This window comes from Tetrao urogallus (genome assembly GCF_951394365.1).
Source record: "Tetrao urogallus genome assembly, chromosome: Z".
NCBI classification, from domain to species: Eukaryota; Metazoa; Chordata; class Aves; order Galliformes; family Phasianidae; genus Tetrao; species Tetrao urogallus.
This window is the reverse complement of record NC_136816.1, coordinates 47,560,139-47,585,520: the sequence shown is the minus strand read 5'-3', so window position 1 is coordinate 47,585,520 and position 25,382 is coordinate 47,560,139. Positions and strand designations below refer to the sequence as shown.

The 25,382-nt window shown below is 38.6% G+C and overlaps 1 protein-coding gene across 1 annotated transcript in view; it reads left to right on the top strand.

The window, feature by feature from the left end:
- Window positions 1–5,652: 5,652 nt before the first annotated feature.
- JAK2 (Janus kinase 2) overlaps window positions 5,653–25,382 on the top strand; it is a gene marked incomplete at its 3' end in the record, with an annotated part of 51,705 nt that continues 31,975 nt past the window's right edge. Inside the window, exons 1-5 of the mRNA XM_079548725.1 lie at window positions 5,653–5,706; window positions 10,375–10,627; window positions 18,925–19,048; window positions 19,817–19,934; window positions 23,611–23,756. Coding sequence (XP_079404851.1) covers window positions 10,408–10,627; window positions 18,925–19,048; window positions 19,817–19,934; window positions 23,611–23,756 — 608 coding nt within the window. The 5' untranslated portion in view covers window positions 5,653–5,706; window positions 10,375–10,407. The remainder of the gene's footprint in view (window positions 5,707–10,374; window positions 10,628–18,924; window positions 19,049–19,816; window positions 19,935–23,610; window positions 23,757–25,382) is intronic.

Genomic DNA, 25,382 nt, shown 5'->3' with positions numbered 1-25,382 from the left:
TAAGGAAGTTGGCTCAGATTTAAGTGCTCTTCAGAAGCTATGGCAAGTGATGGATCATGACTGTTCCATTTCCTCTGCAGTTAAGCTCTTGAGAGCAGACATCTGCTGAGAAATCTCTGCCTCCCAAAGGAAAAGGGCAGGTGTTTGAAGGCTGAGAGAAGAGGGACAGTTTTTGAGACTTTCATTTGTGGATACAGGGGCTGTTTTCTGCTGTGTCACTCGCATTGCAATGTGAAATGCATATGGCTTCTAGTAGTTTAGTGTCACTTGCTTGGTTCTTGACAGCATCTGCTAAACTGGCATTTGTTTTGTAATTATTGATGTTGTTCTTTGGCAACACAGAACTGTACAAACAATTGTTGGTTCATGTTTCGACAAATCCTTCTTCAGTTGTGGCACAGGGAATTGCATTTTTTGAAAAGGTTAACTTGATTTCTTCAAAACTGTCTTCCAGCATCACTTCCCCACTATTTGATATGACCAGCGTAGGATCTCTTAATGTTTAAGAAATCCAAGCAGTTAGAAAGATGACTTTGTTGCTGCTGCGTTGCACTTTTTGTTTTCCTTTGTGCTTTCAATACTTATTTTAACTCATAAATGTAGCTATAACTGTCACCTGTGTACTCTGAATTGGCAGGTTTTTCCCCTAAACATTGTTTATGACAGAAATGCCTTTTAAGAGAAAAATACTGCTTTCTGTTTCTAGTGGTGAATCAGAATATTTTTTCCACTTTGAAATGTGATTTATTTTTTTTTTTTTAACCTTTATTGCTTCTTAATTCCTTGGTAATTTATTAGTATTTGTTTTTACTCATAAGCCAGTACTTGGGTGTAGGAAAGTGGTTCAACATTTTCTACAACCAAAAGCCACCAGGGAGAATGAAACTACCAGTCAGCAACCTTCAAAAATACTATTTACCTTGATTTAATTTGCCCCAGATATACAGGAACATCAGCTTTTTTTTTTTTTTTTAATATATTTTTGAAATAAATTAAAGAAATAATTAGCGAGTATCTGTCCTGTACTAATTAAGCCTTATTTTACGGTCTGATACAGTAAATAGAATTCCGCTTTCAATATTGCTTAATGAAACATAAAATCCAGCATGATGTGGTGTAGTTATGGAAATACACTTAGACTCCACAGCTAGCAGACTGTTTATAAGAGAAAAAAACAGTGAGGATGTTCTTGAGATCTCTTTTGTATCCACTTCAGTTTCAAGCAAGAACATACAGATTGGCCTGCTGTATAGTGTCCTGGTTTTGCTGTTGTCATTCTTCACTGCATCATTTCATAAGAATTTGAGAGATGTATTAGGGAAATGAATGTTTTTTTCGTGTACCTTGTGTGAGAGGTCTGTCTGACCTACTGTGTTTACTCATCCCACGTTCTCTGTGCATATAAGGCTGTGCAGATGACGGTGGCTCTGATGGACTAAGGAATCTCAAATGTCATGTCTTGGGAAATATTATTTGCCAGAACAGTTGGGCAACTATTTGAATTGCTTGGAAATTTTCTGATAAAATAATCTTTTGCTGAAGTTTATCAACGTGGTGAAATTTAAATGATTTGCAGACACAAACCAGCTTTTGCCAGAGTTCTGATGGAACCCAACCAGAGCTGTTGTCTGTGGGCAACCTTTGATTTGATTGCTTTTTTTTTTTTTTTTTTTTGGCAGCTCACCTACAAAGATTACTATGGTGGCCAGGCTTCTGTAATGTATTTTTCATTTGCTTTTTAGACAACATTTCTTGGCAGCTTTCTTCCTGAGAACAGCTAGAGTAACGGCTTCTTTCAGTTGTGGATAACATAGAAATCCCAATTTTTGTTTCTAATCAAAGCAACAGACTAAAAGTCTCATGCTAGCAGCTTCTGTCCTGTTAGCCCCTGTGTCGTGCAGGCAGACCAGACCAGGATCATTACTCTTTCCTTGTGCAAGAGTTTGTGGACTCTTGCTGAATTGCTGATACAAGTGAGTGGTTTACCAAGGGAAAACTGTAAGCAAATGTTATCTTTGTTTCTCCAGGTTATTTTACCACATGTTTTGTTGTTGATATGTTACAGATCTGTCATCTTCGTTCTACATCTGCTTGTTACCATTTGCGTTCAAATTTCTGATATATTAAAAATCATTGTGTGATATTAGCATAGCTGATGAAATAGGAAAAATTCCTTTGGAATAATCTAAATTTAGCAGTTGTTTCTTGTATGAACCATTGCTTTTCTTGTGTCTATGTATTTAACTTGCACAGGGCAACAAGTGGAGCATGTGAACAAGAGGCAGTGGTAACTGAAGGTATATTACTTCTTTACAGAATGCCTTTAAATATGCTTAAGGGAAGACATTTAGATTTTTGTGAAAGCTGCTTTTGAAGTCAGAACATGTTACCTGGAAAAGGACAGCAGAGTTCTCTAAGTGCAGAGTATGATACAATTAAAGCGTGGATTAACTGTCTGATTAAATTGGCTTCTGTAGTTTAAGCAGTGGAGAAGTTTCTCAGATTCTTGAGATTGCTAAAGTATTTTTGTTGCTGAGTACTGTGAGTTTGATAAAGTTAGTGAGAAGAATGATTTCTTGTGAGTATATGTGGTGGAAACGGGATCTGTTGTAGTGATTTTTCCTTTTTGGTGAAATACCAGATGCTGTTCAACTGCGTTTTGGCTGAGCAAAACCATAATAATCTTTTGTTGATCCTTTAAGGAGTAGCAGTACCACTGCATGCACCAATATTTTGATGATATGTTTAACTACTTGTTAGAGAAATGTATACATTTGGGTCCTTTAACTTAATATGTTTTTCTGTCCAAAGAAAAAGAGCAGCCAACAAAGCAAATCATATCAAGGTTACTGCATGTTACATGCACAATATGAATACTGTTACATTTTCAAGATTTAAAGTTTTCATAGATGCATGCTATGAGCAGGTTTATTTGTGCTCCATCTGCCTGTATAACCAAATCGAATTGTGAAGATATTCTGAGTATAAATATTAAGTATAATAAATATAAACAAAGAGGCTATCAAAGCAGTCTGAAGTTGGGAACTGACAGACTTTTCATCTTACTCTCATCTTATATAAATAAGTAAAATTTCATTTAGTGTTCTTGTAACAAGATCTATAATAGTCATTAGGATTATTAATTATGTTAGAGCTTTGTGAGACATTTCTGTACTCATACCTACCCTGTGACAGCCTGTTTACCATCAATTGAGAAGGTTCTCATAGTTGCTGTTCATGATATTCTTTCAAGTTTCTTGAAAGAAGTATGTGTGTATAAGGTGAAAAGTGTGTGTTTCTGGTATTTTCAAGCTTAAAGATGATGTCCTACTTACTGACAATAAACTAATAGTGTTCTTGGGAGGTATCTAAGGCCTTATTTAGAAATGTAAAAAAAAAATAGAAAATGCTATTTTTTATATTCCTCCTCACTTGCTTATGAATTGAGTATTCAAGTTACTTAGTAGCAGACACAATAAGCATTAATTGCAATTATAGGAATTCTAAAAGCTTACTGAGAAGGGCCTGTTTCAGCTTGCAGAATCTCCACTGCATCTGTACTGTGTTCTTTGCAAATCACAGCAGCAGGGAGATGGTGGACATACTTAACTGTTTCATTAGATTCTAGACTTTGTTTTGCAACTGGGAATTTAAATCCTTGCAACTGTCAGAAATGTGGTCTGGTGTAAACGTGAACAAACTGGAGGAAATGTGAGAGCTGGATTTCAGGCAAGATGGTGCACTGTCAGGTCAGTCCAAACTGTAATATGGATGGCATTCTTTGAAAGTCCGCTGCTAAAAGAACAAGCTATGTTATACAAGACTTACTCAGCCTGAAAAGTGTATAAATGAAGTACATAATTTTGTATGGCCTTGATGAAGATCTTATAAATAGATATGTCTGTAGGCAGGAGGAACAGAGGTTGACCAAAAGAGGGAGATGTTACAATAGCCATAGTGAGCATATTCAGTGTTGGCATTTTTGACAGTGCTGACGGTGTTTTTGTCCAGAGCTGTGAGCTGTTCTATCTTAAGCAGTCATTTTTCTGTTTGTTAAGTGAAGTATTATAGACTTCATGTTTGGCTGCTTTACCCAATTGTTGTGCTTGAAGTGCAAACTGTGATGTTACTGAGCTTGTCGAAGTATTGTAACCCTTGTTCTAATGGGCACTGCTATAGCCAGAGTGGAAGTGAGTTGCATCATTAACTCAACGTGGTTTGTATCATCAGTTCATTGCCGACTGCCTCATATAACTTAAAATATTGTGCAGTTGATCTGGAGTTTTGGGGGAAAGTTCACAACCAATTACAGTCAGGTAAATCTCCATGTGGTTTTCCTCACTCGAAAGCCAGACTGGGAGTAACAAGCATGAAACAGTAGTCTCAGAGCAGAAGGTAATTTACAATTACCCAGCACTGCCCGGAGGTATGCAGCCTGCATGAGCAGGTTATGGTTGTGTGCTCTGTTGGAACTGGTGCCATCAGATTAAAATCCAAGGAGCATATGCTCCAAAGGTGAACGATATGCTGCTCTGCTCCTGAGCAATTTATTCCATGCCTTAACACAGGTCTGGAAAACTTGAATTAACTCTAGAGGATTTTGTATCAGATACTACTTGGAAGACCAGAAAGCATTTTAAGGAGCATCCTTGAAGGTGCATAGAAAATATGCAGCTGTCCGAACAAGGTGTAACTGCTTATCTCTAAAGCGAGATTCACAACAGAAGAAACACTGTTCTCAGAAGTCTGATTTATGTGGAGACAGAAGCTGACTTTGCAGCTGTGTTAGGTGAGTTCCATTTTTCAGGGCCATGGATGGTAAACCTGGTAGAAGTAGCAGGTGGTGCTGAGGAATTTAATTTCCTCTTTTTTTCCTTCTGCCCAAGACTTGTCTGAAAAGTCATCAAATCTAAACTCTGCAGTGTTCTCTGAGTTTCATCCACTTTCAATTATCCACTATCGTGTTTTTTTTTTTTTCTCTTCTAGTCAGCTTTAAAATGCACTTTTTTTTCTCTCTTCTTCAGCCTTTTCTTGTGGTTGAAGCATCACAGCAGGGTATTTCCATTTTTTTCACTAATGGATAGAGCTACTGTTTTGCTTAAATGCTTTCAAATGGTGTTTATTACAACCACAGAAATATGCAAAGGGGATGAAAGTAGGCGTGACCTTGTCCTTCCTCCTGCAAGACATTTGGTACTAACTTCCACACAAATTATAAGGAGAGGGTGTTATCAGTTTTTAGCTAGGATTGTTTTAGCAAAATGGAGTGTTACAACCTTAAGTGAATCTGCCATGTCTTTTTTGTTATTCTTTTCATTTCTCTTCTAATGCCATCAACAGTTCTCTTAAACCAATTTATTTACAAAAAAGAAAAAACACAGTGTAAGAAAAAAAGACAGCTAGGAATTAAGAAACAAGTGTACATTTAGTGTACCAGCTTATTGTTAGCAGTAAGGATCAAGGTCTAACAAACCAAAAATATGGTTTTGAAAAGTTCTTCATGAAGAAGACAGTAGGAATTCAGGCAAATGAAAAAGGAATGAATCGCACTATCTGAAACTCAACACCTGAGTTCTTAAGTAATGATATATTTGCTCAGGGCCGTTAACTTTTTTAATATTTAGTATGTTTCTATTGCAGATACGTTATGTTCTACCGTTGCCTGTGTGCCTGCTTTGTCTGACCTCCTGTGGATACCAACAGCAAGTGGGTGACTTTTGTTGTGTTCATTTAAAAGGTTTCATTATTCTTATGTTTTATACAGAGCTTTCTCAAGTGATAAAAGGTAGTTAACAGAAGATTTACCTGTAGTGGGAGAATGCCATTCTAATAAATAAATAAATAAATAAATAAATAAAAGCTGGAAGGGGAGAGTGATTATTTTCAAGAAAAGAGTTTAGACTTAAAAAAAAAAAAAAAAAAAAAAAAAGCAGCCTATAACTAGAAATAGTCTGTAAGAAGAAAATTTTAATAAACTGGGCTGCGAATGCTGAATACTATTAAATCGTGAAGGGCTTTTTAAGCCCTCTGCATTTTAATGTATTTTCCTACATTGTGGTTATTTTCAATCTGTTAATTAATTCTCTTTTCTAGTTGAAGTTATATTGTTATTTTAAATAAGTGCAGGACAGCATGGAAGGTAGAATCAATCCTTCGGTGCATTGGAGTTGCAGGCAGAAACAGAAAAGTGTGTATAAACATGTTGCACTGCAAATGCTGGTTGTTGTTAGAGCAGCATGAGTAATAATTAATCCTTTAAAAATTCAATCTTCAAATATGATCAATATTAGAAATATCAAAATAACCCTATTGGATCAAATTAATTGTTCCTTAGTTCCAGAATCAGATCTCTTACAGATAGCTGCTTTGATCACCAAATCAAAACATATTCATAGAAGATTTTGTTATTTATACTAATGGCAAAAATGTTTATAAGTGAACTGGTAATTTTTAATTTCACTGAGTTCTGGTTGCATGTTGGATATCAACTTTCAGATATATATGGGCCTTGTACATTGCATCTGTTTGGGCAACAAATACCTGTGTGGGTTCTGTGAGTAACTTACCTACAGATAAGTAGGGAGTACTGAGTATATTATTATATTATTCTGAGTATATTAAATCTTCAATGCGATGGTTATTTTCTTCAACAAAACATGAATTTCTGGATGGCTTAATAGAAATGCACATTTATTCCCCTCATTGAGCATTGTTTGCCTGATTGTGGTCTTTGCAGCTGAAAGACCTTCATGGCAATATATGACTGAGGCCCAGAGGCCCACAGCCCAAATTCACTTGTACTTAGAAATGTAGATTTATGATTCTGTGATATATTAGCTCTGTGTTGCTTCAGTTTGGAAATTAAAATGATGTATTTTTCTATTGATTATGTCATGATCTTCTTGTTGGGTACTTTATTTTTTGCTTTGTTTTGCTGGCTTTCTGTTTGTATTTACCATCAAGTTAGCATAGTTCTGTCCTCTTCTATATGTAAATTGAGTATTTTTATTTGTTACATAGATCATGACATGAATACTTTATTCCTTTGAGGTGTTAAGCCTTTTTCCTGCTGGCTTAGCTATTGTGATCTTTTTTTAGTAGAACAGGTCATTTTTAATCCATATAAATGTAAACCCACATAAATCATATAGTCAACTTTTCTTTAATAACTGTAGTTTTGAGAGGGGGAAAAAATTAAAAGTAACTCTCCAAACAGGTATTTTATGATAAAGCAGTATATGTAGGTTTATCCAAAAGTAATGCTTATTTATTTTGGTGGAAACTACAACAAATATCAAGAGAACAATAATGCTATTTGTCAGAGAATATTCTCAGCTAAAACCACTATTTTTTAACATAGTTATCACCATGATCTATACATTTTTGCCAGCCATAAACAAGAGCCTGAATTCCAAGCTTGTGAAGATCTCCATGGCAGTCTGGAACATGGCTTGTCATTGCCACTGCTACAGTGCACCACTCCACTGCCTTACTGTGCTCATATCCACTGTTTGGTCTCCATAAACATTCAACAAACATCCATGAATGTCAGTAGGAACAATTTTTTCCATATGGGGGAATTCAGTGACACATCTTTGCTTCATACACATGGCCATGTCAGATGCTATTTTGTCAAACTGCCCCTCTGCTGCCATGTGTCGTATAACAACAAAATATTAAGAGAATTTTGGTGGGAAGGTTCAAATGCTTTACTACTAACATCTCCCTTCGATGTCATAGGCCAACATAAGATAATAAGAGGCATTACTTTCAGAGCAGCCCATGTAAAATAGGAAGCATTACTTGCAGAGTAGCCCTCATAGTTTTCATAACAGCTTTGTAGACTATGGCCAGTATGGGTACATCTTGAGACTGGTGTTCAACATCTTTATTAACAGATGTGAGACTGTGAGGTTGAGTGTACGCTCGGCAAGTTTGTTGATAACACTGAGTGGTGCAGTCACTACAATAGAAGGGAAGGATATCCTCCAGAGGCACCTGGACAGGCTTGAAAAGTGAGCCCATGAGAACTAATGAGGCTCAGTAAGGTCAAAAGCAAGGTGTTGCACTTGGACTGAGACAATCCTAGATATGAATATACAGAGAATGAGAGAAGAACTCATTGACGTCAGCCATCCAGAGAAGGACTAGGGATTCTGTTTGATGAAAAGCTGGACAGGAGCCAGCAGTATAGCAGTAGAATCATAGAATCACAAGGTTGGAAAGGACCTACAAGATACATCTAGTCCAACCGTCCTCCCACCACCATTGTTGCCACAAGCTACTAAACCATATCTGCTAACTCCTCATCCAGACGCCTCTTGAACACTGCCAGGGATAGCAACTCCACCACCTCCCTGAGCAGGCCATTCCAGTGCCTGACCACTCTCTGAGAGAAAAAGTTTTTCCTTGTATCTTATCTAAACCTCCTCTGGTACAACTTGTGGCCATTTTCTTGGGTTTTGTTTGTTGCCTGAGAGAAGAGGCCAAACCCCTCCTCACCACAACCAGTAAGGTCTCCTCTGAGCCACCTCTTCTCCAGACTAAATAAATCCCAGCTTTCTCAGCCGCTCCTTATAGGGGTTGTGCTCCAGACCCCTCATGAGTTTCATTGCCCTTCTCTGGATACATTCCAGGGTCTTAATGTCATTCTTGTAGTGAGGGGCTCAAATTTGAACACAGTACTCAAGGTATGGCCTCACCAGTGCTGAGAGCAGGGGGATGATCACCTCTCTGCTCCTGCTGGCCACACTTTCTAATGCAGGCCAGGATGCTGTTGGCCCTCTTGGCCAACTGAGCACACTGTTGGCTCATGTTCAGCCAAGCATCAAACAACACCCCCAGGTCCCTTTCCTCTTCACAGTCATCCAGCCACTCAGCCTGAAGCCTATAGCGCTGCATGGGATTATTGTGGCCAAAGTGCAGGACCTGGCACTTGGCCTTGTTGAATCTCATCCCATTCACCTCAGCCCAGTGATCCAACTTATCTAAATCCCTCTGAAGGGCCTCCCTACCCTCAGGCAGATTGACACTACCTTCCATTTTGGTGTCATCTGCAAACTTACTGAGGATACACTCAATCCCTTCATCTAAGTCAGTAATAAAGATATTAAACAAGATAGGCCCCAGTACCGACCCCTGGGGGACACCTCTTGTAACAGGTCACCTGATTTAACTCCATTAACCACTACTCATTGGGCACAGCCCTCTACCCAGTTCCTTACCCAAAAAGGTATACCTGTCCAGACCACAGGCAGCCAGTTTCCCTTGTCAAAAGCTTTGCTGTCAAAGCCTTTGCTGAAATTTAGGTAGACTACATCGACAGCCTTTCCTTCATCTACCAGTCTGCTCACCCAGTCATAGAAGGAGATGAGGTTGGTCAAGCATGGCTTGCCTTTCATGAACCCGTGCTGGGTTGGTCTGATCCCCTGGAATCCATGCATGTGCTGTGTGATCTCACCCAAGACAATTTGCTCTGTAGCTTTCCCTAGTACTGAGGTCAGGCCAATAGGCCTGTGGTTCCCCAGATCCTCCTTACAGCCCTTCTTGTAGATGGGAGCCACATTGGTAAGCCTCCTTCATGCAGCCTGGAAGGCCAGTGTTATCCTGGACTACATCTGAAGAGTGGTGACCAGCAGAGAGAGGGAGGTGATTGTCCCCCTCTTCTCTACCCTGGTGAGACCCCCACCCTGGAGTACTGTGTAGTAGGTTCTCCAGGCCTGGTCAAGAAGGATATGTAACACTTGGAGCGTGTCCAGAGAAGTCCCACAAAGATGGTCAGAGGGCTGAAGTACCACACCTATGAAGAAATGTTGAGGGAATTGTTTCTCTTGGAGAGGAGAAGACTCTGGGAAGACCTCATTGCAATCTTCTAGAAAGGATCTTACAAGGAGATGGGGAACCAACTTTTTACACAGGTGGAAAATGACAGGACAAGGGCAAGGGGAAATGGTTTTAAACTGAAATAGGGGAGATTTCAGTTTGATGTTAGGAAGAAATTTGGAAGAAACCTGTTCCAATGCGGTGAGGCATTGGAACAGGTTGCCCAGAGAAGTTGTGGATGTCCCATTCCCGGGGGCGTTGAAGACCAGGCTTGGTGGGTTCCTGGACACTCTGGTCAAGTGCTTGGTAACCCTGCCCATGGCAAGGAGTTGGAACTAAATGATGTTTTAGCACCCTTTCAACCAAAGCCATTCTGTGATTCTACAAAATTAAAGTGAAACTCAACTTTTAGTAGACCTTCTAAGCTGTTCTCTTATTCTCAGTAATAAGAGTTTATGTTCCTTGTGTCAGAAGGGTGCTTTTGTTAGATAAAAGTATTGCGAGCAAGACTGTATGCAGTGATTCAAAAAGTACTCTTTACGTTTCTTTTAGACAAATGTTCTGAACAGAAACAAAAGGAAAACAATGGCCTGTCTTACAATGGCTAATATAGAAGGCACAGCAACTGCCACTGTACACCAGAATGGTGACATCCTTGGGAATACTAGGGCACCCAAGCAGACAGAGCCATTGCTTCAAGTGTACCTTTATTATTCACCTGGGAAGACGGGAGGAGATTATCTTCAATTTCCAGCTGGAGAATACATTGCAGAAGAGATTTGCACTGTTGCCTGCAAAGCATGTGGTAAGTATACATGCTGTGGTTTTTTTGACAGTGTAATTGCACTTGATGCAAGAGAGCTTTTAATAAACCAAAGCTCATCATAATACTGGTGTTTTAACAGAAATGCTAATTTCTTTAATGTTTTTCAACTCATCATTATCAGTAGTGATTAGCACAAGGCTTCTGTTGCTATCAGAAAGCTTGTGAAGCTGCAGTTATAATCTGGTGACCATGTCTACTACATTCATTTGTATTTGTAATATATATGTTTATATATTTATGTAAATATAAGTATGTAATATAAATGTATAATTCATATTTTTATATTTATTTATATTATTTATTTACTTTAAATGCTTCACTTTACTATTTATTTATTTACTATAAATGAATCACTTTTTAGATGGAAAATGGTATATTAGATTAACATGACCACTATGTCTGTGGCTTTTTTCTTTTGAATCGTTTACAGAGTTAAGTCAGCAAATATGTAATCAACTTTAGAATAAAAAAATAAATAATCCTATGTCTAGTTAACAATGCCTTTGAGTTGTTACATTTACCCAGACCATAGATAGGTGCTGAGACCTATAGTAAAACAATTTGAATGTGTTTTGTGCGAGGATTTTTCCTTTCATTGCAGTAGCAGCTTGAATCTCTGAATTTGGGCAATTTGGAAACAAAAAAAATTAATCTCAAAGTCCAGATACCAAAGAGACTTTATTATGCACAAGTGTGCACCTGCACACAGTTTCTCTGTCTCTTTTTGGGACTGTCCATCGTAGAAGACTTTGTCTTTTAGTTCTCCAAATGCCACATTTCAGGTACAAATGACTTTAAAAGAAGCGATCATAATTTCAGGTATTTGTTTTCCAATGAGTCACAAACGTGTACCCACTTTGGAAACGTCTCCTTAGTGACTTATCGATTATTGTGAATTCTGTAGTAAGAGAACATTACTTAACATTGTTGCCAGTGTTTTTGGTGGGTGTTTTTGGACTTTTCTTTTAATACTAACATGGCTGTAATACCCTCAAGTACAGTATTTAATAAGTATGTAAGGCTAGTTGGCATAGGGGAGGAGGTTCTTCACTTTTTGAATGCTGAAGTGGTGAATTTTTTACATTAGATTATATTTGTTCCCATAAAATATTTAACTGTTACTGCAGTGAAGGACCAGTGCTGAGGGGATTAACTAGAGAATGATTTCACTAGAAAGTGGAGGAATAAAATGTTCTTTAAGTTTAATCTTCTCATATCAACTTGCCAGAATATTAAAGTAATAAGGTCTTGTGTACGTCAAACTTAGTATGTTTGATGTATGTCTATGTTAGAATAGCATAGTCTTTGAAGGAATATATTGTGTGATCAGCTGGGATGACATCAGGTACTTTCTTTTTCTTACTATTTATTTGACTACGTTATTTTTGTCATAGAGAGAACGACATAAATTCTTCTAACTCTTCTAACAAATCAGTTATTTAAAACTCATCTTCCAGAAAACCAGGCAACTTACTACTGTTATTTCTTGTCTACTTTTTATTTCCATTTTCTCTTCTCTAATTTAAATTCACCTTTTTTCAGTTTTCAGATGTTTGTTTAAAGTCATGTTTTTTCCATCCTTTCCCCACCACCACTGCTAGAGAGACACTTACATTACCATCATTATATTATTTTTAGATCATTTTTAATGAAGATTTTTGATGGATTTCAATAGTTTGTATGTCTTAATTAACTATTTCCATTTTTTACTGTCTTCTGCACCATCTCCAATTTCCCATGAATATGTGCAGACCAGGTCGTGTACAATATTCTTCTCGTCCATGTCACAAACATGCAAGATATAATTCCTGCTAACCTAGGAATCCAATTGGTTGTATTTCCCATGACATTATCTAAAGACTTCATGTTTCTTGTTTTCTCAGACGCCACCAGTCTTTCTCAAGGCTTCTAGCTTCCATTTTGTGGGTTTGACTGGTTTCTAGCTCCCAGATGTATCCTTCTATAACTGACTATTTTAGGAAATAATTTTGTATAAACAGAATTCCTTACTGAGTGGGTTTTATCTTTTTAGCTATTGTTACATCACTCTCTATCAGTTTGCAATTCTTATTTGTAGTAGTGTTGTAATTGCTTCTATAAATGAAGTATTTTGTTATCTTGAGCCTTCATCCTTTTAAAGCTAAGATGGAGAAAGTCTTCTGAAGAGTGGTTTCTGCCTGACAGCTACCATGGCAGTATTTTGCTGCCAGATTGTCAGAGGAATTTGTAACTTCATTACCTTTTGAATTGGTGTGAAGACTGAAACGGTTTTTGTATGTAGGGCTTCTTTTTCTTTTTCATAATAGTTATCAGTTCTTAAATTACAAACTATCACTTCTAATCATTTTCACTTTTTTTTTCAATGAGATTTTATGCTTGTAGGTCTACATAGCATACATACTCCAAGAATGCTTAAACTGGCAAGAATTTTCAGGAATTTTCTATGAATCAATATACTTGATAAAGAAGAGAGTAGTTTAGGTAGTAGGAATGTCTGAGATGCAATGAATTTGGAAAATATTGAAGAACTTTCTCCATGATTTGAGTAACTGCTAGATCCCTTGATGGCAGACCTGGTTACATCAAAGTATGAATGCTGCTTGTGGCAAGCAGTCTTGTGTACCTTTTAGACAAGTTAAACAATTGAAGGTTTTCCTATCTCAGCTGGCTTGGCTTCAAATCTGCTGAATATGGCATATATTAGCTCTATAAATTTTCACCTGTATAAATATTCTGTAGTTGAGTGCCAGTTCAAGACATTCATGAAGTGGCTAGGTTTTTCCTCTTTTTATTAAAAACAAAAAAAACAAAAAAGCAGCATTCAATTTTGGGAAAAATGTAGTTAATACAAACCTTCTTGTATGTTGTTTGGATTTTGATATTAAAAACTGTCATAACACAAAACTGACAAATTTTCTAACCAGAACTGTTGACTTTAAGGTTAAATCAATGAGTTGTTTTCAGCAATCAGCCTTACCTATGTCATCTGCCCTGTAAGATGACTCTAAAATAGTTGCAACAAAATGAAGGGAAGCCTTAACCAAAGAAAGGAAATGATATTAGAACAAGTAACTATCAAAATGAGATACAAAAAATTATTCTAGAGGTTATAGCATCATTGCATTAGATTCATTTTCTAAATTCGGTATCTGAGATCTGTTTTTGCTAATGACCATCTTAAATCCTTTCCCTTTCTCTTCTCCTTCAAATTAATCTAAAATGAAATTATACTTTTAAATAGTTTTTAGTATTTATATTTTTTACTAAAAAAAAAAAAAAAGCATAATCAGTGTAGATGTGGAGCTATGAAAGCACAGTGAGGAAAGGGAGGAGCTCTATAAAAATGTTTTTGCTGTGGTTTTTTTTTTTAGGCTTGAGGTAGAAGTTTGAGGATTAAAACTATGCTGTGTTAAAGACTTTCATGATGTTGCTTGACAAATGGTATAGGGTGCTGTGGCTTTTTTGTTTAGTCTTGTCTACTAAACAAAATACTTGCCAAGAGACAGCTCTGGTTTTGTTTGCTGTAGTCCAGACAATCTGCTTAATAGCCTTGCTAGGCATGAAAAGTGGAGAGTAATTCTACTTTATTGTGTCTGAGTCACTGTTGCCTCTTCTAACTATTCTTTGTTTTATTTGCTAATGTGATTAGTGAAGTGTAGAAAACCTGTGGAGGTTTTTAATACCTCTTTGAACAGCTTTTCTGATTTTACTTGTATTGAAAATGATTTCTCAGAAATTTTCACTATTGGTTAGTTGTCTAGGTTTCATGGGAAGGCTTAGATGCACAGACACCCTTTCCCTCCTCCCGCTCTTCCCCATCCTTTTTGGTTTTCATTGTTTCTGTAGAAAACACTTAAGTCCTCATGGTGCTAGTTGTTTGAAATATCCCTGCAATTACTAGTGCTGCCAAAATTTACAAGAAAAAGGAAGTGTTTGAACTTTGCTTTCATCAGACCATGGCAATGATGTGATCTGAGTTGAAGTATTGAAGTGTTGTGTGTAAATGTGTATGTTTCTCTTTATTTTTATTTGTTTTTTTTTTCTGTAATGTACTTGGTGAAACACAATACCTTAGCATTTGAATTTAAAAATTACTTGGAATTGTTCAGTGAACTTATTTCAGATTTTAACGGGGTAATATCTTAATGAGACTACATAAATATTCAGCACTGTCTTCAGTGGTGTCTGGCATCTGGCTAGAATCTCAAATAGGTTGGTAATTTACTTGCATTATACTGTAAAATATTCTGTGATAATTTGGTATGCATACGCCACACAGACTCAGAACTAAAGTCAGTTATTGTTGCTTTGAAGACTGGTAATCTGTAATATGAACTGATCTGATTTCACAACTGAATTCAGTTGCATAGGGTTAGGGTTAGGATAGACTTGTTCTTAACTCCAGAAAAAAATGTAATTTGTTGTTTTTTGTTTTTTGGTTTTTTTTTTAAATCTAAGATCAAATATTTCTTACTGTACCATGAATTTGCTACATCCTGATTTACACTCAGTCCCTCATTTGTTAATCTGTTCAGGGTTATTCTTGTGGGATTTTTTTGTTTGTTTTCATTCTTCTTTGGTTACTTCACATAGTTCCTTCTGTTTTCTTCCATTGAAAATCACGTGTTAGTATCTGTAGACCTGGCACGTTTTGGTGAGCTATCTCAGATAATTAGCTTGTAGATTTCAACAGCTTAATCTGACAGCTACACAAGAGCACTTGCTCTTAGCCTTGTTGCTGGCTCCCTGCCCGCAACATACTCAATTTATAAGAAGTTTAAGCTTGTTCTTAAGGAGAGAATTACTTTTTGTTCTATGTGCTTATGCAGTTTTATACCTCTAGGTATAAAGTTGATTCGTTTGTTTCTAAATGATTAAATGTGCTTTAGATTTGATGACAGGGGCCTACCTCCTTCAATAATTACCTGCACTTAGACATTGTTACGAACCTCTAGCTGGGAACTGTGGGAGCAAACTCCCCCAGCCACTGTAAGGGCAGAGCAAGTCTGAGGTCAGCTCAAGAGTCTGAGTGTGTGCAAGTCCATGGGGTCAGACAACATGTATCACAGGGTTTTGAGGGAGCTGGCTGATGTAGTTGTTGAGATGCTCTCCATCATATTTCATAAGTCATGGCTGACAGGCAAAATCCCTGGGGACTGGAAAAAGAGAAACATCACTCCCATTTTCAAGAGAGGAAGGAGGTGTCAGGGAACTACAAGTTGGCGGACCTCACCTCTGTGCCTGGGAAGATCATGTAACAGATCTTCATAAAAGACATGTTAAGGCATGTGATGGATGAGTAGATGATCCGAAACAGGCAGCATGGCTTCACCAAGGGCAGAGTTGTGCCTGGCTACTCTGATAGCCTTCTGTGATGGAGCAACAGTATCAGTGGACAAAGAGAGAGCAACTGATGTCACGTACCTGGAGTTGTGCAAGGCCTTTGACATGATCCCGCACCACATCCTTATCTCAAAACTGGAAAGATAAAGATTTGAAGGGTGGGCTTTTCAGTGGATAAGGGATTGGTTGGAATTTTGCATCCAGAAGGTTGTGATCAGTGGTTGTGTGTCCAAGTGGAGGCTGGTAATAAGTAGTGTCCCACAGGGGTCAATCTTGGGACCAGTACTCCCTGTCAGTGAGACAGATGATGGGATTGAATGCACCCTCAGCAAGTTTGTTGATGTCACCAAGCTGAGTGGTGTGACTGACAGAGCAAAAGGAAGGAAGGCCATCTAGAGGAACCTAGATAAACTTGAAAGGTGGGCCCTGGTGGACCTAATGAGATTCAACAAAATAAAGTGGAAGGTTTTGCACTTGAGTGAAGGTAATCCCAGATATGTATACAAACCAGAAGAAGAACTCCTTGGGAGTAGCATTGCTGAGAAGAACTTTAGGGATCCTGGTTGATGAAAAACCTAACATGAACCAGGAATGCACACTTGCACTCTGGAAGGCCAATGTTATCCTGGGTTCTATCAGAAGAGGGATGGCCAGCAGGGCAAGGGAAGTGATTGTCCCCCTCTACTCTGCCTTTGTGAGACCCTAACTAGAATACTGCATCTCTAAGTCTGGACCCTCCAACACAGTGAAGATGTGGAGCTTTTGGAGAGAGTTCAGAGGAGGGCAATGAAGATGTTTCGAGAGCTGTAGACCTCTCCTGTTAAGACAGGCTGAAGAAACTGGGCTTATTCAAAATGGAAAAGAAGAGAAGGCTGCAGGGAGACTTCATTGCAGCCTTCCAATATTTAAAGTTTAAAAAATTAGAAATATGAGGGAAATCAACTTTTTACATGGGTAGATAGCGATAGGACAAGGGAGGATGATTTTAAACTAAGGAAGGGAAGATTTAGATTAGATGTCAGGGGGAAGTTTTTTTTGCTGACAGTGGTGAGGTCCTGGAACATGTTGCCCAGAGAGATTGTGGATACCCTATTCTTGAAGGTGTTTAGGGCCAGTTTGGATAGGGCCCTGGGCAGTCTGATCTAGTACTTGACCTAGCAGTTGGCAACCGTGCCTGTGGCCAGTGTTGGGGCTTTATGGTCCTTGGCATCCCCCTGAACCCAAGTTGTTCTGTGATTCTGTGAAGTCTATAAAAACTTTTTCTTTCTCTTGATTTCTGTGTGAATTTCTGTCATTTCCTTCTAAGTCTTCAGGATGGAATTGATTTTTAGTGTTTTGCCTCTTGCCAGAATTCTTGTGTCTCTTAACATTATTTGCAATTGCATTTGTTCTCACTATCTGTGAGGTATTTAAAATATTTGTGTTTATTTCGTAGAATAGAATCATAGAATCACCAAGGTTGGAAAAGACCTTTAAGACCATCTGGTCCAACTGTCCTCCTACTAGCAATATTTTCCAACTGAACCATGTCCCTTAGTACCGCATCTGAATGTTTTTTTGAACACTTCCAGGGATGGTGACTCAACCATATCCCTGAGCAGCCCTTTCCAGCACTTGACCACTTTCAGAGAAGAAATGTTTCCTAATATCCAACCTAAACCTCCTTCAGTGCAACTTGAGACAGTTCCTTCCAGTCCTATAGCAAACTGTGTGGGAGAAGACACTGACCCAAACTTGACCAACTGCCTCCCTTCAAGTAGTTGTAGAGAGCTATTGTCTCCTTGAGCCTCTTTTTCTGAAGACTGAGCAGTCCCAGTTCCTTCAGGCACACCTCATAAGGTTTGTGCTCCAGATCTCTCACCAGCTTCCCTGACCTTCTCTGGGCATGACCCAGGGTCTTGATGTCTTTCTTGTAGTGAGGGCCCCAAAACTGGACACAGTACTTGAGATGTAACCTCACCAGAGCAGAATATTAGGGGACAATCACCTCCCTGGTCCAGCTGACTAAACTATTTCTTATACAAGCAAGGGTGCCATTGGCCTTCTTGGCTACCTGGGCATACTGCTGTCTCATGTTCAGCCAACTATTGTAATCCCCAGGTTCATTTCCTTATCTTGACTTTCACCCTACAGCTTTTATCCTACTCTCTGATCTGTGCACCTGTATCCCATTATGTCTTGTAAGTTTTTCAGTGGTTGAATTTCTTTCTTTAATACTGCAAAGTCTTGGATATCTAACCTGTTTTCCAGATCATAACACTGGCATCACACACAACAGTATGTTATATTACAGAACTTTGTTGTCTGTCTTTCAAGGTAGTCTGTACCCTGCAGTTAGAAGCCTCAAAGGCAAATTATAATTTTGTGCTTCTGAAGATCTGGTACTTCACAGATTTACACAGTTTAAAAGCAGAATTGATTCTCAGTTCTCACTGAAAGAGTTCTCTGAAAGAGAGCTTTCTGAGGGAAAAAAAATATATCCATTTTTGTACATTTGGTTTTGTTCTTAACTGAGTGTAAATGGCAGGTTGTTCTAGTAATGATGGGCTCTGATTATTCGTCAGTCAGGAATAATGAAATCAATAGCTAGATTCGATTTTTGGAAAAGGTAAGGACAAAGTAACGTACTGTTGTTGATTGTTACTTCTTGAACTAAAAGGCTAATAATCCCTTGTATTAAATGCCATTCAGATAAAATCTTATAATTTGAACATTAAGAATAGAGTAACATGTAAGTACAATCTTGTTAAAGAATGAAAAAACAAACCAGAAAAAAATCTGCAGGTTTTAAGATGATCTGTGCAATGCTGTTGACAGTGGTAGAGCTGTGTAATGAATAGTTGGAGAACTACTTTTAACAATGTAATTTTCATAGTAAGATTGATTCTCTATGAAAACAAATTCTTATAAATACTTCTCTGTTCTTTATTTAGGTATCATGCCAGTGTATCATAACATGTTTGCACTCATGAGTGAAACAGATAGAGTTTGGTATCCTCCAAATCACAGTTTTCACATAGATGAAGCAACCAGACTAATACTACTGTACCGGATAAGGTAATCCAAAGCAAATGTTACACACTTTTCATGATAGTATAGAAGTGTGTGAGGAAAATACAGTCAGTAATGTAGTTAGATGAACTGTAATTTCTCTGTTACAGACACTGTTGGTGAGATCTGGATAAAAGACAGATAAGAGAATAAAAATCAAGTAACTTCAGCTGTATACGTATTATATGTATGCCATTTCAAATTGGAGAAAGAAAAAATTCAAATGTATGAGGAATTAAAATAATATTGTTCTTAGGAGTACTACATCTCTATCTCCTTACTTGCCCATTTGGAGTCTGTAGGAGTTCTGAAATGCAGAATGATTATTTTAGTCAGGTGGATGCCTGCAGTAGATCCATTTTTGTCTACCCTGATTTCTGAATGCGGGCTTCTAAACCTACAATCACCGTTTTCCTTAGGGAATAGGCTGCTTTTTCTTTAAATTGCATAATGTAACCTGATAACTTGATTGTTTCTTTAGGAATTGTTTTAGAGGAAACTGAAAGAGTAACACAAGATCTTCTGTATTCTGATTAGTAAGGGTAGATTTGCAGAGCTCATTGTTTTTACCAGTGCAGCTTCTCACCCTCTAAGTGTTGTACTACACACCAAGAACTAGATCAAATCCTTCTGTTGACTTTGGAGGGCTTAATATTGGCTTTTCAGAGCAGCAGAACAGCCAGCACTTACTTTAGGTCTACAAAATATGTAATTTTTGGTGTTGGTAAACAAGCGTATATTTTCACTGTCATTTACTTAAATATTTTTTAACAGGTTTTATTTTCCTCACTGGTATTGCAATGGCACAAGCAGAGCATATCGCTATGGCATTATTCGGGGTTCAGAAAGCCCTGTTCTTGATGATCTTGTCATGTCTTACCTATTTGCACAGGTATGATTTTCTTGATTATATCTTTAAAATGCAGACTTAGAAAGGTTGATGGTATTTCTGCCTTTCACTTCTAATAGTAGTTATGCAAATTCTTTTGACAGTTTGAAGCTTTTAAACAGAAAAATTAAAGCTTGTGTCACATTGTATTTCTGCAGAGGTGAAGTTCAAATGGCGGTTGTGGAGAAAGCAGGGAGACTGTGCAGTTCCCATCTAGTGCCACCACGTGAAAATCTTTCTACTGTGACTTTCATTTTGAACTGTTATAATGTGGAACAACATCCTCCACATATGTTAGCATTGCAGTTTGTATTACAAGTTGCCGTCTGTCTGCCATTTCCAACAGCTCTGGTTATGGTATCCATTCAGCAGATAGTTGTGTCTTCTGTGACACCTATAGCCTTTCCAACTACAGAAACTGATGCAGTTACATAGAGTTCCTGAAGGAACATGAAGCAATCCAGGTTTCAGGTTGCAGGATGTGCCCAAGCTTTCCATCAGTGTCTGGTGACAGCAGTGAGCACACCTGTAGGAAATATGACCAGATGGAAGTATTTCTCAGCCTGTGGACAGAGCTTTGGGAGGAGATGAGTGGGCTGATGAACATCAGGAAGTTGAAGGAGACTGACTGGTGGAGCTGTTCTCTGCCATCCCCAAGACAGATGCTTTAGCTGACCACAGCAAGAGAAATGAAGGGCTACCTCTCTTCTCAAAAACAGGAAGAAGGAAGGTAGCAAGGAGAGAGAGGGGAATAGAGGCAGGTTTCTGCTTGGAGTGGCAGGTGAATCTCCTCCCTGCCCATCTCACCCTCACATTCAGGTGCCCTTTTACATAAGGAAAGAAACTTTGGAATTTGATGAACAGATAGATGATGTAGATGAAGGTTCATCCAGGCTGCAGGATCACCTAGGGCTAGACAGCCTTTCACCCATATCATAAGCACCTCGGTCAATACAAGAAGTGTTTTTGTGATAGGTGACTCCTTTCTGAAAGGAACAGAGGGTCTCATATACCAAACAGACTCAAACCATAGGAAAGTCTATTGCCATCTTGGGTAAGAGACATCACTTCAAAACTCACTACCCTGGTGTGTTTCTCTACTTAATGTCTATTAGTGGGTTTTCATGTCCATGGTGATGAGGTAGCAAAAAAGTCCAAGAGAAATCAGAAGGGACATCAGGGTCTTGGGGTTATATTTTTCTCTATCCTCCCAGAAGCCTGGTGCAATGTTGAAAGGAACAGGCAGACCCAGGTGTTGAATAGGTGGCTCCAAGGCTGGTGTCACCCGCACCAGCGCTGCTTCTTGATCTTGGAATAGCCTTCTCAAGTTGAGACCCACTGGTAACCACTGAGTTGCACCTTTCTTAGAAGGTGGGAAGACTTCTGTGCTTGAGCTAGCAGAACTGATTGATAGAGCTTTAAACTAGTTTTGAAGGGGAAAAGAATAGAGCCAGTCTCACCAGTATTAAGTTATGGAATGACATACCAAAATTTGAGGGCATTATTGGCATAATTGAAATCTGTTGGGAGGAATCCTGGGACCCTGTGTGATGAGGGATGGTTATAGATTCATCAACAGAGAGACATAGGCAGGGCATATAAAGTGGAAATGTGGTGCTGGGTATGAGGGAGGGCCTGGAGTGCATGAAGCTTGTAGTTGGCAGTGAGATGGTTAAGAGCCTTGGAGTAGGGATTAAGGGACAAGCAAATAGACCTTCAAACAACATCCACTTTATTACATGTCTTCCAGCTGAGATGATAACATCAGTGAATCATTACTGAAGGAAATAAGAGACCTCTTGATCAACTGCCCTTGTGACTTCAATTTGTCAGGCTTTAACTGGGAATACCACACAACTGATACAGATAGATTCAGAATATTCCTAATACACCATGAATAACTTTCTGGTACAGGTACCAAGGGAGCCAATGAGAAAAGATGCCCTACTAGATTTGCTGCTTATGAGCTGAGAAGGTCTTGTGAGTGAAATGGCAATTAGTGGCTGTCTTAACTGTAGTGACTATGATGTTGTATAGTTTATAATCTTTAGTGGCAGAGTGAAAACTGCCATCAGGACTTCAGCTTTGGATGTGAAGAAAGCAGACTTCAGGCTGCCCAGGAAACTGGTTAGAAGTGTCTGCTGGGAAACTAGTTTGAAGGTGTTGGAGTTCATCAGTGCTGGTCTGTTTTTGAGTACCACCTCTTAAAAGCCTAGGAACAAGCAATTCCAAAGTGTCAGAAGTCAACAAAGCAGGGCAGAAAGCTGGTTTGGCTCAACGGGGATCTTCACCTAGAGCTCAGGCAGAAAAAAAGAGTGTGGCCACTGAAAGTGAGGTTAGGCAGTATTGTAGGAGTATAGGAGTGCTGTTCCCTTCTGTAGGGAGAAAATTTGAAAATTTGTACCAAAAAAAAAAAAAAAAAAAAGGTCAGTAAGAATTGAAGCTGACCAACAAAGAGAATAACAGGACTTTTAAAAAAATTTTGATGTAAACAGGGCTAGAGATCGGACTGGTGACCAGTCACTAGAGTGGGATTCTGGAAGCTTCCATTTTTAAGGCCTGTTATTAATGTTTTCATCAATGACTTGGATAAAAACTGGAAGGTATAGTAAGTAAGTTTGCAAAGAAGACTGAATTAGGAGAAGCTGTAGACTCTCTAAAAGACATCTTGAGAGATAGAGCTGGAAAATCATCAACCAAATGAAGTATAAGAAGAGGAAGTGCCAGATTCTCCAATCCTAGATATATGTATAGAGTGGGGGGACAGGAGTCTAGAGAGCAGCACCACAGAAACGGATCTCTGTGTTCTGGTTGATGGCAAGTTGAACAGGAGACAGCACTATGCACTGGCAACCAATAGGGCTAACCATGCCTTCATGTTTATCAGGTACATCATTGCCAGCCAGTCAAAGGGAGGAATTGTCTCACCCTGCTCTGTACTGGTATGACCTCACCTTGAGTACTGTGTGCAGTTTTGGATGACACAGTATAAAAATATAAAACTACTAGTGTCCAAAGGAGCGCTACAAAGATGTGGTAAAGGGTCTAGAGGGGAAGATGTATGAGGAGCATCAGAAGTCCCTTAGTTTGCTTAGGCTAGAGAAGAGGAGGCTGAGGGGAGACTTCATGGTGGCCTACAGCTCCTCATGAGGGGAGCGGAGAGGCAATGCTAACCTTTACTCTCTACTTGCAGCAACAGTACTTGAGGGAATGGTACAGTGCTGTGTCAGGTGAGGCTCAGGCTGGGGATTAGGAAAAGGTTCTTCATCAAAGAATGATCAGTCACTGGATCAGACTCTCCAAAGCAGTGGTCATGGCATCAAGCCTGCTGGAGTCCAAACAGCATTTGGACAGTGCTTTCAGAAATATTATCTGATTTATGAGAGTCCTTTGTGGAGCTAGGAGGTGCATTTGATGATATCTTTCCTTCCCTTCCAATTCAGGATATTCTGTGGCTCTGTGACACACGGACCTAGTAAAGATTTTAATCAAGCACATTTTGAGAACAGTTTCTAATCACAATTGTATCTGGTGTCCAGTATGAGCATATGTAGTTCTCTGGAAATGGAAAGTTTCACTTAAAAGAATGTAGAATAAATAGCACAACCAACAAAATAAAATTATAACACTGCAGTTCATGTACAAATATTTTTAGTTGCTTTCTTGCATTTTTCTTCAGTGGCGAGATGATTTTTTGGGTGGATGGATACAGATGCCTGTCACTCATGAAACGCAGGAAGAATGCCTTGGAATGGCTGTTCTGGATATGATGAGGGTGGCCAAGGAAAAGGACCAAACCCCACTGGCTGTTTACAACTCAATCAGGTAACTCAATAGTTCATAACTGTGTAACACCTGTTATCTATAGATATTAATTTTGCACCCTAGTCTGTCGCGAGTTGAAGATCTTTTGTCCCATAGCAAGCGGGGCCCCCTTTCCCCTCCCCATTCTCCTGCAGAAAGAAAGCAGAGAAGTGAAAAGGAGAGATTACAGCTCAAGTGAGTTAGAGAGAAGCTCATTTACTAGAAATGATAAAGGAATGTGTGATAATACAACACGAAAGGAATCAAGGGTAATAAACAAAGAGGGCAGAGAAACATCTTTCTGACTGTGCTGCAAATGGTAGTATGGCCAGAAGTAAGGCCATGGAAACCATGTAAGAGTGACTGGAGCTGCTGGGAACTGTAGTTCCCAGGAGCTGCAGCTCCTCAGCAGCCATCCCAACTCTGACAGTTCACTGCATGATGTCATGGTATTGAATACCTATGAAAAGCCATGACATAGCCATCTGGGTGGAGATGTTTAACTACTGGGGATTGATTTAGCCTTGCATATTGGTTCCATAAATTTACATATAGTGTAAGCTTGAAATCAATAGAAAGCTTGTATCACAACAGCTATTCTTTTTGTTTTTCAGTACATGGATTTTTTCCAGTTCAGATCAGGGCCAACTTCAAAGTTGAGATCAAGTTGCACAGGGCCTTGGCAGTAAAGTTCTGAAAATGTCCAGGAATGAGGATTCCACCATGCCTTTGTGAAGTTTTGACATATGTATTATCATCCTCACTAGGGAGAGTTTTCTCCTCATTTGATTGATCTCTCCTCTGTGATACCACATGTACAATACCTTGTCCTATTACTGTGCATATCTGTGAAAATCCTACATCAACTAACATAACTAGTTAGTTGAACAAAATTGCTAGAACACCTTACTGGGGCCTTTTCTCCACCCTGTACAAAATTCCATAAGCCTTTTTGTTCATATTGTATGTTCCAGGCTCTTAACTATCTCTGACAGATCTCCACTAAACTTGCTTCAGTTCATCAGTGCACTCCAATTTGTCAAAGTAATCAGTTTCTGCTTCAGCTGAGTGAATTCTGTCTCTGCTTGGTACTTCATTATTAGTGTTTGTCTTTTAATGAAGGCGAGCAGGTAGAGTTAAATAAAATAAGACAGCAGATTGACCAGCTGATTGGAGGTGTCAAACTACATTTTTGTCTTTTGATCCAATATGGACAGTGATATGAAATAGTTTCATGAGAATCAGCAGCAGTGTTACTTGTGTTCTACTACCTATTGTATTTTCCATAATGAACTCTAAATTCTATTTGTTGAGCATCTTCTTTCCACTCTATACACTAAACAAAGCAACTCTGTATCTTGCAATTTTTATTTATTTATTTATTTATTTATTTATTTATTTATTTATTTATTGCTGTCTTGCCTCAGGCTTAAATAATGTCTTCAACTGGTGTCCAGATATATGGAAAATGCATAATGTAATATATGTTCAAGTGAAGTTGAGGGGGGACAAAAAAGGAAAATGGAAGAAGAGATAAGGCTATATTTGAAGGATTGTATTACAAGCTGAAGAAAGAATCCTTGTTATCCTAGAGCTTAAAAAGGTTACATTTAGTGGAAAATGTTTTTTTCACGTCTTGTTCAGCAC